The 15,745-nt window shown below is 34.7% G+C and overlaps 1 protein-coding gene across 1 annotated transcript; it reads left to right on the top strand.

Annotated features, from left to right (window-relative positions):
• The first annotated feature begins 10,700 nt into the window (after positions 1-10,700).
• Positions 10,701-11,280, top strand: LOC139891728 (uncharacterized). Its single transcript, XM_071874716.1, has 2 exons — positions 10,701-11,071; positions 11,170-11,280. The coding sequence occupies exons 1-2, from the start codon at positions 10,723-10,725 to the stop codon at positions 11,184-11,186; spliced, it is 366 nt and encodes a 121-aa protein (XP_071730817.1). The 5' UTR covers positions 10,701-10,722; the 3' UTR covers positions 11,187-11,280.
• Positions 11,281-15,745: the final 4,465 nt, after the last annotated feature.

Here is a 15,745-nt window from a genome sequence, read left to right on the forward strand (position 1 = left end):
AAAAACTTTTAACAAAGATCAGACGTGCAATATTAGATATCACTCGTACATGTGATAGTATCAACCGTACGTGTGAAAGTATCAACCGTACGTATCACAGACTCAGACGTACTTGTCACTACTTATCCAATAAAATCAAACACTAATTCTTAGACGTGCGAGTGATAATCAACCGTGTGATTACTCGTACGTGTCACCGTCAAACGCGTGATCACTCGTGTGATCAGACTCGTCACTTAACCTCAAAAGGTTATGCTAATCCTTGCATGTGAGTTCACGAGTGACGATCAACCACATGGTCAACCGTGCGTGTGATCAAGAAATTTTGACCCACTCGTGTGAACTGCTGTTCAGCTCAAATCACCCAAAAACCCTAAAAATTGATGCTAAACCTTAATTTCTTAGTCCAAAAGCTAGATTAGTACTAAACAAACATAAACACACTCTCTAATTACAATTACACACGTAAAAATGATTCCTTTTTGATTAAAATCACTTTTATCTCAAAAACCCAAAAATAAACCCTATTAATCACCAAAAATCACTTGATGATGATGAAATCACAACCAATGCTCTGATACCAATGATGAAACATGACTAGGAACTTCGAGATCAACAGGTTTAATTCACACAATGGCGGAATTAGTGAATCAAACCAATCAAAGTGAATATGGGAAGCTTTTTGGGATTAAATTAGTCAAACCACAACAAGGATTGTGATTAGATTAATGCCTAGAGCTATTATTCACTACCTGGAGTGATTTGGGTTGAGAGAGAATCAAATCAGGTGAACCAGATCTGAGTGATTATGTGTGAGAGAGGCTTAACCTAAAATGAAGAACATAAACCTTTATATACCTCAGCTTTTGACTCAACCGTACGTGTCATCCATCACTCGTACGAGTTGGCCTCATCGGCCGTACGGTTGATCACTCACTCGTGTTTTCTCATTTAGGTTATAATTGTGACTTAGCTCAGCATCAACCGTACGTATGAGCCTGTCAGCCATACGAGTGATGCTTCACTCGTACGTCTGACTAAGTCTAACATAGTCAAACATCCTTATCGCGTTCTTGTAATACCTGTAACCACATATAAACACAGATAGGATAATAACGAGCGATCATGGTATCTTGTAAACTGTTTAACCTGCAATGGACATGGGTAGATGTCTAGGGACTTGCATAAAATTCATCAATAGTATCATCAATTGAGAGTCAAAGAAGCTGATGTCCCGAAGACGGCGTTTAGAACACGTTATGGACATTATGAGTTTACAGTGATGCCGTTTGGTTTGATGAACGCACCAACAGTGTTCATGGACCTCATGAATTGTGTGTGTAAGCATACCTAGATAAATTTGTCATTGTGTTTAATGATAATATATTGGTGTACTCCAAGAACAAGGAAGAGCACGAATAACATCTACGATCGATATTGACCATGCTTAGAAAAGAGCAGTTGTATGCAAAGTTCTCTAAGTGTGACTTTTGGTTACCAGAGCTACAATTTCTTGGCCATGTTGTAGGGGCCAATGGAATACAGGTCGATCTAGCAAAGATTGAGTCAGTTAAGAATTGAGAAACTCTAAAGATGCCAACTCAGATCCGGCAATTTTTGGGTTTAGCTGGTTACTACAGGAGATTCATCGAGGGATTCTCTAAGATTGACTGACCATTAACCGCGTTAACGCATAAGGGCGAGATGTATGAGTGGTCAGAATCGCAAGAAACTGAATTTCAGTTGTTGAAGGAGAAGTTAACAACTGCACTGATATTATCTCTACCCGAGGGAAATGAAGATTTTGTTGTTTATTGTGATGCTTCACGTTAAGGAATGGGTTGCGTGCTCCTGCAATGAAATAAGGTTATTGCTTATGAATCGCGACAGTTAAAGATTCATGAGCAGAACTACACTACGCACGACCTTGAATTAGGAGCTGTTGTCTTTGCACTTAAAATGTGGAGAAACTACCTGTATGGAACCAAGTTTACTATCTTCACTGACCATAAGAGTTTACAGCACATATTCGATCAGAAATAGCTCAACATGAGACAACGACGTTGGATGGAACTACTTAACGATTATAACTGCGAACTTCAATACCATCCGGGCAAAGCGAATGTTGTGGCGGATGCTTTACGCAGAAAGGAGCGAGAGAAACCCCTCAGGGTTAAAGCTCTTAACATAGTTGTCCGTACAAATCTCACATCATAGATTCGTGAAGCAGAACGAGAAGCCATGAAGCAAGAAAATGTCGATGTTGAATTTGGATAAGAAATTTGACATCAAGGACGACGGAACACGGTACTTTGCTAATCGAATCTGGGTACCAAAGTTTGGTGGATTGAGAGAACTAGTATTGGAGGAAGCACATAAGTCAAGGTACTCAATTCATTTGGGATCAGATAAAATGTATCAAGATTTGAAGGCGTTTTATTGGTGGCCAAATTTGAAGGCTGATATTGCTACCTATGTGAAACGACCCGTCCATATTACTATAAATGCAGTACGTTATTCATTGGTCCCATAGCAAGGTATTTGACCTCTATATGATACGTTTTAGATAATATTGCATTCGTTTCATAAAAAGCACACCATTATTATACATAATGCATGTTTTAAACAAGTGGGCAATTGTTTAAGAAATAAGCTCCATAATACATCGGTTTCCAAATAATACACACGTGACATAACAGTCGAATATAATACATGACAAAGGTTTTATTGAATGCAACACTCCATTTAAAAAAAACATGAGACTCAATGCACAGCTTGCTCAGATAATGCAACGGTGGAAGACTTTCTTAAGGACCTAAGAATAAACATGCTTAAACAGTCAACACAAAGGTTGGTGAGATATATAGGTTTAGCATCGATATAAATATAGACCACAAGATTTCATAGTTATAAATATATGTATACTCGCAAGTGTATAAAAGTATTCTATAAGTTGTTGAGCGCTTCGATAACCATACTTATCCATTAATGTAGCATATTCCATTTATTATGAAATCTCCCTACACTGTACCAAGTGTAGTAAAAACGAAGTACTATGCAACCGTTTACGATACTAGATTGACTAGCCCGGTTAGGGTTGTCAAACCCGATAGATCTATCAATAGGATTCGCGATTACATGTTCTTACAACATGTAAATATTAGTTACCAAGCTATTAGGGAAGATATGCAAAGTGGTACAACTCAACATAGAATATATTTTAAGTACTTGTGTCCATGGCGTAAAACATAAAATGCATGTATTCTCATCCCAAAATATTTTTAGAGTTTAAAAATGGGACTATATACTCACGGTAGTAAAAGTATATTAATAATAAGTTTTCAACTTATTATAAATATGGCCATCGTCCTTGAATTCACGAACCTGTACCATATATATATATATATATATATATATATATATATATATATATATATATATATATATATATATATATATATATATATATATATATATATATATCAAAGTGTAATACAACTATTATTGATATCATATCTTCAATAACATGTGATTGTTTAAGTTCATACTTTAAATCACGTGTGATTGTTTAAGTTCATATTTTCAATCATGTGTGATTGTTTAAGTTGTCAAGTTAGCAGTCCAACGTTAGTAGTCCACAATTAGTAGTCCACAGTTAGTAGTACATAGTATACACGTGTTGTATAAGACTCAATCATGACCCATGGCGTAAAACATAAAATGCATGTATTCTCATCCCAAAATATTTTTAGAGTTTAAAAATATTTTTAATAAGTTTTAACTTATTAAAAATATGGCCGTCGTCCTTGGATTCACAAACCTCTAACAAATATATATATATATATATATATATATATATATATATATATATATATATATATATATATCAAAATGTAATACAACTATTATACATATCATATCTTCAATAACATGTGATTGTTTAAGTTCATACTTTCAATCACGTGTGATTGTTTAAGTTCATATTTTCAATCACGTGTGATTGTTTAAGTTTATATTTTCAATCACGTCTGATTGTTTAAGCTGTCAAGTTAGCATTCCAACGTTAGTAGTCTACAATTAGTAGTCCACAGTTAGTAGTTCGTAGTTAGTAGTACATAGTATACACCTATTGTATAAGACTCAATCATGATCCACAATACCGCTATTGTAGTTACACGTATTGTGTATGTGGTGTCTTTTAATTTATCCGATGTATTGTGTAACTATGACATGTTAGAATACATGTATAATACAAGAAAAGTTAGCTAGGATATGGTTAGTATAGATTTTAATGAATTAATCCCGTAATCAAATTATCAATTTCTAACCAATATTGGTTTGCCCATAATTTCTTCGTTATAAATCCGTTTTGAGTGAATCAAATTGCTATGGTTTCGTAACGAACTGTAATTTGTGAAACTAATCTGAAAAATTGGTGGTTTATAGTCAGAATTACAAGTTATAATCCATATTTGAAAGAGGTAGTCATTTCCGTCGAAAGAACGACATCTTGATAACCATTTTGAAAAACATACTTCAATTTTGAGTTTAACCATGATTTTTGGATATAGTATCATGTTCATATGAAATATCATTTTCCCAGAAGAACAACTTTTAAATCAAAGATTATGATAGTTTTTAATTATCCAACCCAAAACAGCCCCCAGTTTTACTACGACGGCGTATGTCTGGTTTTTCGGTGTTCTTCGTGTTTCTAAGTTTTAACTCATTAAGTTAGTATATCATATAGATATAAAACATGTGTTAAGTTATTTTTAAAAGTCAAGCTAGAAGGATTAACTTTTTTTGTGAACAAGTTTAGAATTAACTAAACTATGTTCTAGTTTATAAATCTTATATAGATAGCTATAGACATATGAATTGAACAAGAGTTGAAGTAGAGTTTTTACCTCAAGTTTAGAATGTAAAGTTGCTGGAAAGAAGTAGTAGAACAAAAGTTGAGACAAGTGTGTGTGAAAATTGGAAGTAAAATTTGGAAAATGAATGTGTAAAAAATGAGTTAGAAATGGTGCTTATTTATAGGCTTGAAAATTTGGTTTTTAGTGAAAATATCTAGTATAAGTTAAAATGTATTAAGTCATGGATGAAATATTAAATTGATTAGGTCATGGATGACATATTACACAAATAATTACAGATTTCTATTGGTATATACGAATAGTAAATACTTCTAGAAGCTGTGTATAATACGGGTAAAAATAGCGTATGAATGCGAGTAGAATTCTTGAGGAAATTGAACGAAAATACGAGTATAGCTATCCTTTATATGTATTGGTATATTATAAAGTGTATTTAATACTTGTAAGGATGTATTTACACTCGTAATACATTATATGTAAATACATTTTAACATAAGTTAATTACGTCATTTAAATAGTAACATATATATTGTTCAAAAACTCTTTAAATTAGTAGTATGAAAATATATATATAATACTTTGTTAATATACTTAATGAGATATTTAATTATCATATTTTCAAGTTAAATATATATAAATCCATATATATATATATACACAATAATTAAACAATTAAACAATTAAATCAGGTTATGACGTTCGTGAATCGTCGGAATAAAAGGGCGACCAAAAGCTTGTGTAAAACTCTTTCTGGAGGTTCAAGACTTATTAAAATTCATTGCTTATCAAGTCGGAATTATTAAATCATATAAATAGTATAATCAAGTAGTCGAAAAAATCCGGGTCGTTACAGTACCTACCCGTTAAAGAAATTTCGTCCCAAAATTTGATCGAGATCGTCATGGCTGACAATAAGTATGTTTTCATGACGAATACGAGTTGAAAATTTAGAGTTTTATCATCAGTGAGTAATATGGATAAAACAATTCGATTATGTGAAGTGTATGAGTGAAGTTATCGCAAAATAGTGAATGAGGAAAGTAAAGATTTGTCTTAACTTTTGATGTCATCACAGTTGATTTCCGGATTAAAGAAAATTTGTAATCTTAATAAGATTTGATTCTTCGGTAATAAAGGAAATTATAATTTTCTTCGATTAGGTGCGTAATCTGCCTCGATTGCTATGTCTGATATTTCGCTATAAATTAACACCCCCCTTCGTTTCCTTATTTCCACATCTCTCATCTTCTATACTTTCTTCCTTAATTCATACTTCCAAAATATTTGTCAATATGCTCCATTCAGTTCTAATTCTTGATATATTCTTGACTATCACATCTGTCATTCCTCTTTTTCATCTACCACCAGAGGAATCTGTTTACTTCTGCTATGCTCTTGGGTTCAGAGTGTTTTTAGTTCTCTAGTGTCTTTATATTGCTATACGAATTGATATACACGGTTTGTAATTCTATGTGTTATGATCGTGCTAATATTTTTTCGTATATTTCGGAGCTCCTGTGCTTGTGTATTGTCATTCTCGGTTATTGCTCTCTTCCATTTGCTGCTGTGATTTATACTCCTATTCCTATTTCGAAGCTTCATGCTTTTGTTTTCTCTTCTCGATTTTTAAGTAAAGCGAGTAATGGTCCAGAATTCGTAGGTATGGAGTTTCAGATGAACATGACTAATGTTCTGGGAGATAATTTGTAATAGCACGATCTTGATTAGTCAAATTATCAGAATTCAAGACAAAAGATAGAACTATCAAAAAAATATGTTCTTGATACGTTTAGAGATTAGGTAGAATGTAAGAGTCATGTAACATAGAGCATGATGACGTTATGGTCTATGAATCATCATGTTCCAATAGAAACTCAACATGACTTACTGTAATATAATCACGTTGATCAGGCATCATTATATTATACTAACTCATGCTTCAGTTCCCAACACTATTTCAACAACATTCATATTTTAAATTTTGAATTTTTCCGAGATTTAGAAACTAAAACAGTTTCCTTTATGATGTAACACTGATAGCGCGAAGAGATAAAAGATTTCAGATAAGAATAGTTATGAAAATATCTTCAGAAATATGGAGGATATTTATAATGAAATATACGATGATATCTTAGAATATCTAAGATCAGAGGATGATGGAGAATATTGTCCACAAGGGTTTAGAGTAAGGAGAAAGGTATTCGCTAAAGACTTCAGCAGACACTGAATCATTTGGATTCTTTAAAGGCAGATTTAGTCCTTATGATTTGTCCAAAGCCTCCTTCAGGGTTTGCTCAATCCGTTTTTCAGTTTCAAACCTTCTCTTTTTCTATGCTTTGCTAACACAATATTCTTTATCATCAACTTCTAACTGTTATGGTTGTTTACAGTTTCTGCTGCTTCATTCAGCTTTTTCAAAACTTCATAGTATTGATTCGTAGGCTGAAGTGCTATTCCGGATTTTAGAATTATAATTCCAGGATATAACGTTATATGTATATGCAGAAATGATGTGAGATTCAAGAATAATTATTGATGCTTCCTGGGGTTTGGTATGGCAATTATTGTTACAAAATGTAGATGGGTACATGACAAGGTTTTATAGTGATCTTTCAGAGAAATTTAAGTCAAAGAGCAATAAAGTTGCTGGCAAGCTTACTAATAATGTGGTGGAATATAAAAGGTTCACCGGTAACGATGGCGAAAAGACAACGTATATATCAAGGTGAAGGTATTTCGTATGCCCGAGAGACATATTAAATTAACGTGGCTAACATGTTATGATCCAAGTCGGGTCATACCCAATAACAAACTTACCAACACCTTAAATGTATTTAATCTTAACGATTGGGTCGTTAAATAAATACGCGACACTTGAATTTTAGAAAAACGGTTTTCTAAAACATTATTACCTGAGATAAAATTATTTGGATAATTTATATGATAAGCATTCAATTATTAATAAGTTTAAGTAGTTATATTGTGATACATTTATAAAACAATTGTTTTATAAATGTAAGTAATAAAAGGGCATGGCATTATATGTTACAAGTTTAATTAAAAAAATGCAAGTGACAAATTTTGCAACACTCCCCATGGGGGACGGTTTTGTTGAGACCAAGGAGGTCTCACACATGCTCTTTTACTACTTTTAAGATGGCACAATATTACAAGAACATGCTTAACTTATATACTTATGCTTTGACTCAAGAAAGAAAGTAACATGCATTCAAACATTACCAAAAACAAGGAAAACACTCTCATTTCTTTTCTTGCTGCAGTCTGGCCAAAATTTTGAGAGTGAAGGGAGTGTTCTTGGGCTTGTTTGAAGGCTTATATTTCAAGTGTCAAAAATCCTAACCATAGTATTAGGTGTTGGGTACAAGTTTGGGGTATTACCTCTTGAGGTTTCATTGTTTTGAGACTCAATTCACCATCATCTCCTTCACTAGTTACTGCACCTTTTAAAAGTGCTGCTGGCCGATTTTTACAAAGAGAAGAAAAGGGCTTAAAGCTTGGTTTTAAGGGTGATTAAGGTCTAGCAACTTCAAGGTGCATTGGTACATTAAAGGGTTGGAGTTTTGCACACTTGTAGGTTCAAGTTGGAGCTCTTATCATCATCAACTTCATCAAACTTTCTGCCCATTTATTGCAGCCCTCAAACTTGCTTTGAGGAGGTATAACACTATTCTTTCTTGTTAATTAGTAAGTATAATTTCACAACTTGATCCATGGGATTTACATTTAAAATGGTTGAATGACTAACAAGTTAAATTTGATTTTACACGCTTCCGTTTATTATGATTCTTAAAAGGTTTTAAGATATATGAACTTGTTAAATCCCAACAATGGTATCTAGAGCCGAAGTTGTTGAAATATGCTTCGAATTGTTGTCTTTAAACCCACTATATTTGCATTCCAAGTACATGCATGAAAATGGAATACAAAAATTTTCGGGTTTGGGTGGGTTTGAGGAGATGGCCGAATTTTGGAGGTTCCAAAAGGGGTTTGGAACTTGCCATTTTGGTCAATTTTGGTTGCATGTTAATGTTCACAATCCTAGCCTTGACCTTGTGTTGCATGCATGTGTGTTTGGTTGATTTATGATTCATTTGGTATGTATTATTATTCATTCAAATGGCATGTAATAATTATTCAATTGGTTTGTAATAATTCATTCATTTGTTATGTAATTCATTTTATATTTGGTATGTAAAATAGAATAGGTTGTATTTCATTTTCTAGATAAAATGTATTAGGATACATATTTTGTAAAATGAAGATACAAGATGATGAAGACTTGAAGAACACAAGGAGCATATGGATGCAAGATTAAGTGGGAGATTTGAAATCTCCTACTTTGTATGATTAACCCTTACCCGGTGACATTTGTTTTCGGCTAAACAAATGTCCACCAAAATGGCTAGATTGTGAACATACTAATTTTGCATGTGTGGTTGTTTGTATGATTATTATTTTGTAGGTTTGGTTGATACAATTAATCACAAGATTACAACAAACAAAACGACAATTTAATGGGTTAAATTAGACGTACTAAGCACATGCAAAACGACAATTTAATTGGTTAAATTGAAAGCAACTAAAAACCTTAATAAATGGTTATTAAGAACAAGAAAAGGATAACGTATATAAAATGGTTTATATCAAGTAATTGGCTAAATTACAAGACATGAAATTGGTTTTTCATAAGTACCATACACTAAATGCATGTTAGTGAATGGCATAAAAGTTTTCTCAAAACTAGAATTAACGAAAACTCAAAATCCCTTTCACTAACAAGGTAAACAAGTTAAACGCCACCCTTTTGTGGAAACACTTAGACGTATTAGGAAACTCTTGATGGGATAAAGGTCACCTAACCGTCATGAGCGAACTAATATGAATAAGGTACACTTCGCATACATGTGGGATAAAGGTCACCTAACCACTTGTATGTTAAGTTTACACGTTTACACAAGTAGGACGACTTGATTTGGGAATCACGAACTTAGGGTCACCGAAGCATGAGGAACAAATAGGCGTTGATGGGATAAATATTCCATGCAAAAGGATTGCATGATCCCATACTCTAGAAGTTGCAAATGGATTGCAATTGTCATTTATTGACTACCTAGCTAAATCAAATTGCGGGATAAAGGTCACCTAACCAAAATTTGGTTTATCGTTGGATTCTAGAATTTAATAATTCAATTGGATTTAAAGGGTATTGAATGTTAAATTAAAATCGATACTTAAACGAACTTTGTTAATTTTGTAGATGGCCGCCAATAACAACAACAACATTCCTAACGCACCACTTAACCTAAACCACCTATCATTAAGGTCTCTCTTAGAGAAAGACAAACTCAACCATACAAACTTTATGGATTGGTTTCGCAATCTTCGGATTGTCCTCAAACAAGAGGATAAAATGTATGTGCTTGAGGACCCCATTCCCGATCAACCGGATGAGAATGATGTGGAGGCAATGGCCTCTTACGATAAGTATTGCCACGACTCCCTTCAAGTCTCATGCTTAATGCTTGGGACTATGATACCCGAACTCCAAAAGGATTTTGAACATCATAGTGCGTACGACATGATAACGCAATTGAAGGAGATGTTCCTTCAACAAGCGCGTGTCGAACGCTTCGAAACGGTTCGAGCGCTACATGCTTGTCGTATGGACGATACCCAATCGGTTTCATCTTATGTACTTAAGATGAAAAGCCTTATCGATCGTGCTAACCGTCTTAACCTAAACATATCTAATGAGTTAGCCACCGATCTTATCCTTAACTCCCTATCAAAAAGGTTTGATCAATTTGTAATTAATTACAATATGAATGGGATGGATAAGAGCATAGGTGAGCTTCACGGTATGCTTAGAACGGCGGAAACTAGCATGGGTAAAAGGGCTTTACCCGTGTTAGCAATCGATCAAAGTGGGTCCAAAGGTAACACCTCTAAGCCAAAGGTGGCTAAGAGAAAAGGACCCGCCCATCAAGGCAAAGGGAAGGGGAAGATGGTTACCCCAACCATCAACAAGGCTAAGAAGAAAAAGGTAGCCGAGAAGGCAAACCCCAAGGAAGACCCATGTTTCGGTTGCGGTGAGATGGGTCATTGGAAACGAAACTGTCCGGTTTATCTTAAGGAGTTGAAGGACAAGAGGGATGCAGGGCAAACCTCAGGTAATATATATATGGTATATATAGAGCTTAGTATTACTTCTTCTAATACATGGGTATTAGACACTGGATGTGGAACTCACATTTGTAATTCATTGCAGGGGTTCAAAAGAAGTAGCAAGCAAACGGGAACATCAAGTCTCTACATGGGTAATGGAGCCAAAGTGCAAGTGAAGGCTCAAGGAGACTTTGTGTTAAAGCTTCCAAGTGGTTTGGAACTTATTTTGAAAGATGTTTTGTATGCACCCGATTTATGTCGAAACATTATTTCCATTTCCCGTTTGAAACAATGTGGTTTTAATCTTAATTTTGTTAATGATGATATCCATATTTATTTAGATAATGTATTCTATTTCAAGGCTTCGCCTTCAAATGGAATTTATGAATTGGTTCATGATGACGCATCATGGAGCTCTATATACCATACAAGCACCAAGAAACTCAAAAGGGATTTGAGTGATTCCTACTTATGGCATTGTCGCCTTGGTCACATAAACAAGAACCGAATGCATACACTTCAAAGGAATGGACTTTTGAAATCAAATGAAATGGATTCATTTGATGTATGCGAATCTTGTTTACAAGGCAAGATGACTAAAGCACCTTTCAAAGGGACTTATGAAAGGGCTAAAGATTTATTGGGATTAATACATTCGGATGTATGTGGACCCTTTAAACCCATAACTAGGAATGGTGAAAGATACTTTGTTACTTTCATTGATGACTTTAGTCGTTTCGGATATGTCTACTTATTAAGACACAAGGACGAAACGTTTGAAGCATTCAAAGAATATCAAAACGAAGTACAAAATCAACTCAATAGGACAATTAAGGTACTACGTACCGATAGAGGAGGTGAATACCTAAGCGATGCCTTCCAAGATCATCTTAGGAGTTGTGGGATTATCTCACAACTTACTCCACCCGGAACACCCCAACTTAATGGAGTTTCCGAAAGGAGGAACCGAACCCTAATGGATATGGTTCGATCTATGATGGCAAGAAGCTCGTTGCCTCTATCATTTTGGGGTTATTGTCTAAGCTCCGCGGCTCGTATTTTAAATATGGCCCCAACCAAGAAAGTGGAACGAACTCCTCACGAGATGTGGTTTGGTAAACCTCCATCTCTATCATACTTAAAGGTATGGGGATGTGAAGCTTATCCTAAGCGTTACGTCCCTAATAAGTTGAATGCTCGATCCACGAAGTGTATCTTCATAGGATATCCCAAGGATGATATGGGATACTATTTCTATGATCCATCCGAGCAGAATGTATTTATTGCTCGGAAGGCGGAATTCCTTGAAACTAAGTTCCTAATGGAAGGAAATAGTGAAAGGAAGATAGATCTTGAAGAGGTTCAAGATCAAGTAGATGATACACAATTGGTTGACACTAGCACTCAACATGAAAATGTTGATAGTGATCAAATGGATGATCAAAATACACAAGACATTCGTAGATCTGGTAGGATTAGCAATCCTCCTGAGATATATGGGTTTCTCATAGATGGTTGCTATACGGTTGATTTGGATGAACCAACAAACTACCAAGATGCTTTATCAAGGATTGATAAAGATAAATGGCAGGAAGCCATGAACGCCGAGATGCAATCCATGTATGAAAACCAAGTGTGGGAACTTGTTGAGCAACCTCCTAGCTCTAAGCTAGTTGATTGCAAATGGCTTTTCAAAATGAAAACCGACATACATGGAAACTTAGATACATATAAAGCTAGACTTGTTGCAAAAGGTTTCACTCAAACTCAAGGGGTTGATTATGTTGAAACTTTCTCGCCTGTGGCAATGCTAAAGTCTATTAGGATATTATTTGCCATTGCTGCTCACTACGACTATGAAATATGGCAAATGGATGTCAAAACCGCTTTCCTAAATGGATATCTTATGGAAGATGTCTATATGGTCCAGCCTGAAGGTTTTGTTGATCCAAAATATCCTAAAAGTGTATGCAAGTTAAAGAAGTCAATCTACGGATTGAAACAAGCATCTAGAATGTGGAATCATCGTTTTAATGAGGAAGCTGAGAAATTTGGCTTCATTAAAAATGGTGATGAAGCTTGTGTATATAAGAAAGCTAGTGGGAGCACTATCATGTTCCTTGTACTATATGTGGATGATATATTATTATTTGGGAATGATATTACCACAATGCAAGGAGTCAAAACTTGGCTAAAGAGTTGCTTCTCCATTAAGGATCTTGGAGATGCACAATACATATTGGGGATAGGGATCTATAGGAATAGATCCAAGAGATTGATAGGTTTAAGTAAAAGTACATACATTGATAAAATCTTGAAAAGGTTCAAGATGGAAAACTCTAAGAGAGGTTTGGTACCTATTCAAAAAGGAACCGTTCTCAGTTCATCTCAGTGTCCTACCACGAAAGATGAACAAGAGAGAATGAAGAAAGTCCCATACGCATCTGCTATTGGGTCTATCATGTATGCAATGATATGTACTAGACCGGATGTGTCATGCGCTCTAAGCTTGACAAGTAGATACCAGAATAACCCAGGAAATAGTCATTGGATTGCTGTTAAAAGCATATTGAAATACCTTAGGAGGACTAAGGATATGTTTCTAATATATGGGTCTGGTGAGGAGGAACTCGCTGTAAAAGGTTACGTGGACGCGAGTTTCCAAACTGATCGAGATGACTCTCGATCACAATCCGGTTATGTCTTCATGTTAAATGGTGGTGCGGTCTCTTGGAAGAGTTCGAAACAGGAAGTTGTTGCGTTATCCACTACAGAGTCGGAGTACATTGCCGCCTCACTGGCAGCTCAGGAAGCTGCATGGATGAAGAAATTCATCGACGACTTAGGAGTGGTCCCTTCCATTCAGGACCCTCTTGAGATCTTTTGTGACAATGAGGGTGCGATTGCTCAAATCAAGGAACCTCGTGCTCATCAAAAGACTCGTCACATTGAGCGGAGATTCAACTACATAAGGGATGAAGTTGAAAAAGGAAAGATATGTATTCGCAAAGTTCATACAGATCATAATGTTGCAGATCCACTCACGAAGCTTTTACATGGGCCAAAACATGAGGGACATGTTTGTGCATTAGGGCTTCGATATTCTAGTGATTGGATATGATCTATTTTATGTATTGTACCGGAACGAAATTATTCAAACTCATTAATATAACTATGGTGTTAATTTATTTGAGTTATGTTCCTATTTTGCATATTTCATCCATGAATAAGCAACTATTCTAAATTTCCGTAGTCGATCACATTTGTGGGAACAAGTGTGAGGTTTAGACTATTATGAACTTGGATTGGTATACATTCATAGGTTGAATGTGGGGCAAGGTTACAACCAAGGTTCATAGATATTTGTGGGAAACAAATATTGGAAGACCCGCTCTCAAGAATTACTGTATAGAGCCTTTGTGGTTGATCACATGTAATCTTGAGTAAAGGCGAATATCATTGTATCCTCTGACCTGAGATACATATTGGGTTCGGATATTCACCAAGTACTGTGCCTTGATTCTTTCCTTCGCTATTCTGAAACATGGTAGTACATAAGGAAGAACTCAGGTATATTACAAAGTGTATATCTAGGACGTATGTAGTCAAGATGGAATTTGTCCCTCTTATTCGTTGAGAGTCAGATGTCTAAGGCCTGAAAAGTTAAATCTATAAGAGAGTGATCACTCTGTATCTCTTGGATTTAACATGACATCTAGGACGAAAGGAAATAATGAAAGATTCACCTAATCATATTCGAGATGGGAACTCGAAAGGGATGATGTTATTGAATGGCACAAAGTCATAACATATTAGGGGTGATGGACGGTGTGTTAGGCTGTATCCATCACTTGCATTAATTTCTTATGTTTCTCGTGCAAGTGGGAGATTGAAGGTATTTCGTATGCCCGAGAGACATATTAAATTAACGTGGCTAACATGTTATGATCCAAGTCGGGTCATACCCAATAACAAACTTACCAACACCTTAAATGTATTTAATCTTAACGATTGGGTCGTTAAATAAATACGCGACACTTGAATTTTAGAAAAAGGGTTTTCTAAAACATTATTACCTGAGATAAAATTATTTGGATAATTTATATGATAAGCATTCAATTATTAATAAGTTTAAGTAGTTATATTGTGATACATTTATAAAACAATTGTTTTATAAATGTAAGTAATAAAAGGGCATGGCATTATATGTTACAAGTTTAATTAAAAAAATGCAAGTGACAAATTTTGCAACACTCCCCATGGGGGACGGTTTTGTTGAGACCAAGGAGGTCTCACATGTGACAACCCGGAAATTTCCAACCAAATTTAAACTTTAATCTTTATATGTTTCCGACACGATAAGCAATATTTGTTAAGTTAAATTTCAAGAATTTTAAACTATGTTCATACATTCATTCGACCTCGACCAAGTTCCAACGATTCACGAACCATTAAATGAATATGATTATATATGTATATGTGTATATATATATTATAACTTGAAACGTAAACAAAATATTAGATTAAATACTTTATATGATTGTATCTGTTTCAAAATGTTTATCAATGGAATTAGAAGATAAGATCAAATGATTGAATTATCAGATATATTCAATTATGATTACAAGTCTCTGTTGAAAAGCCCACGTTGATTTGAGAAATCTTTCTATTTTAACAAT

This window comes from Rutidosis leptorrhynchoides, chromosome 2, assembly GCF_046630445.1.
Source record: "Rutidosis leptorrhynchoides isolate AG116_Rl617_1_P2 chromosome 2, CSIRO_AGI_Rlap_v1, whole genome shotgun sequence".
Classification (NCBI taxonomy): domain Eukaryota; kingdom Viridiplantae; phylum Streptophyta; class Magnoliopsida; order Asterales; family Asteraceae; genus Rutidosis; species Rutidosis leptorrhynchoides.

Bases quoted from the DNA above. Each gene is read 5' to 3' on its own strand.
- LOC139891728 (XM_071874716.1), top strand. From the start codon at position 10,723: ATGAATGGGATGGATAAGAGCATAGGTGAGCTTCACGGTATGCTTAGA.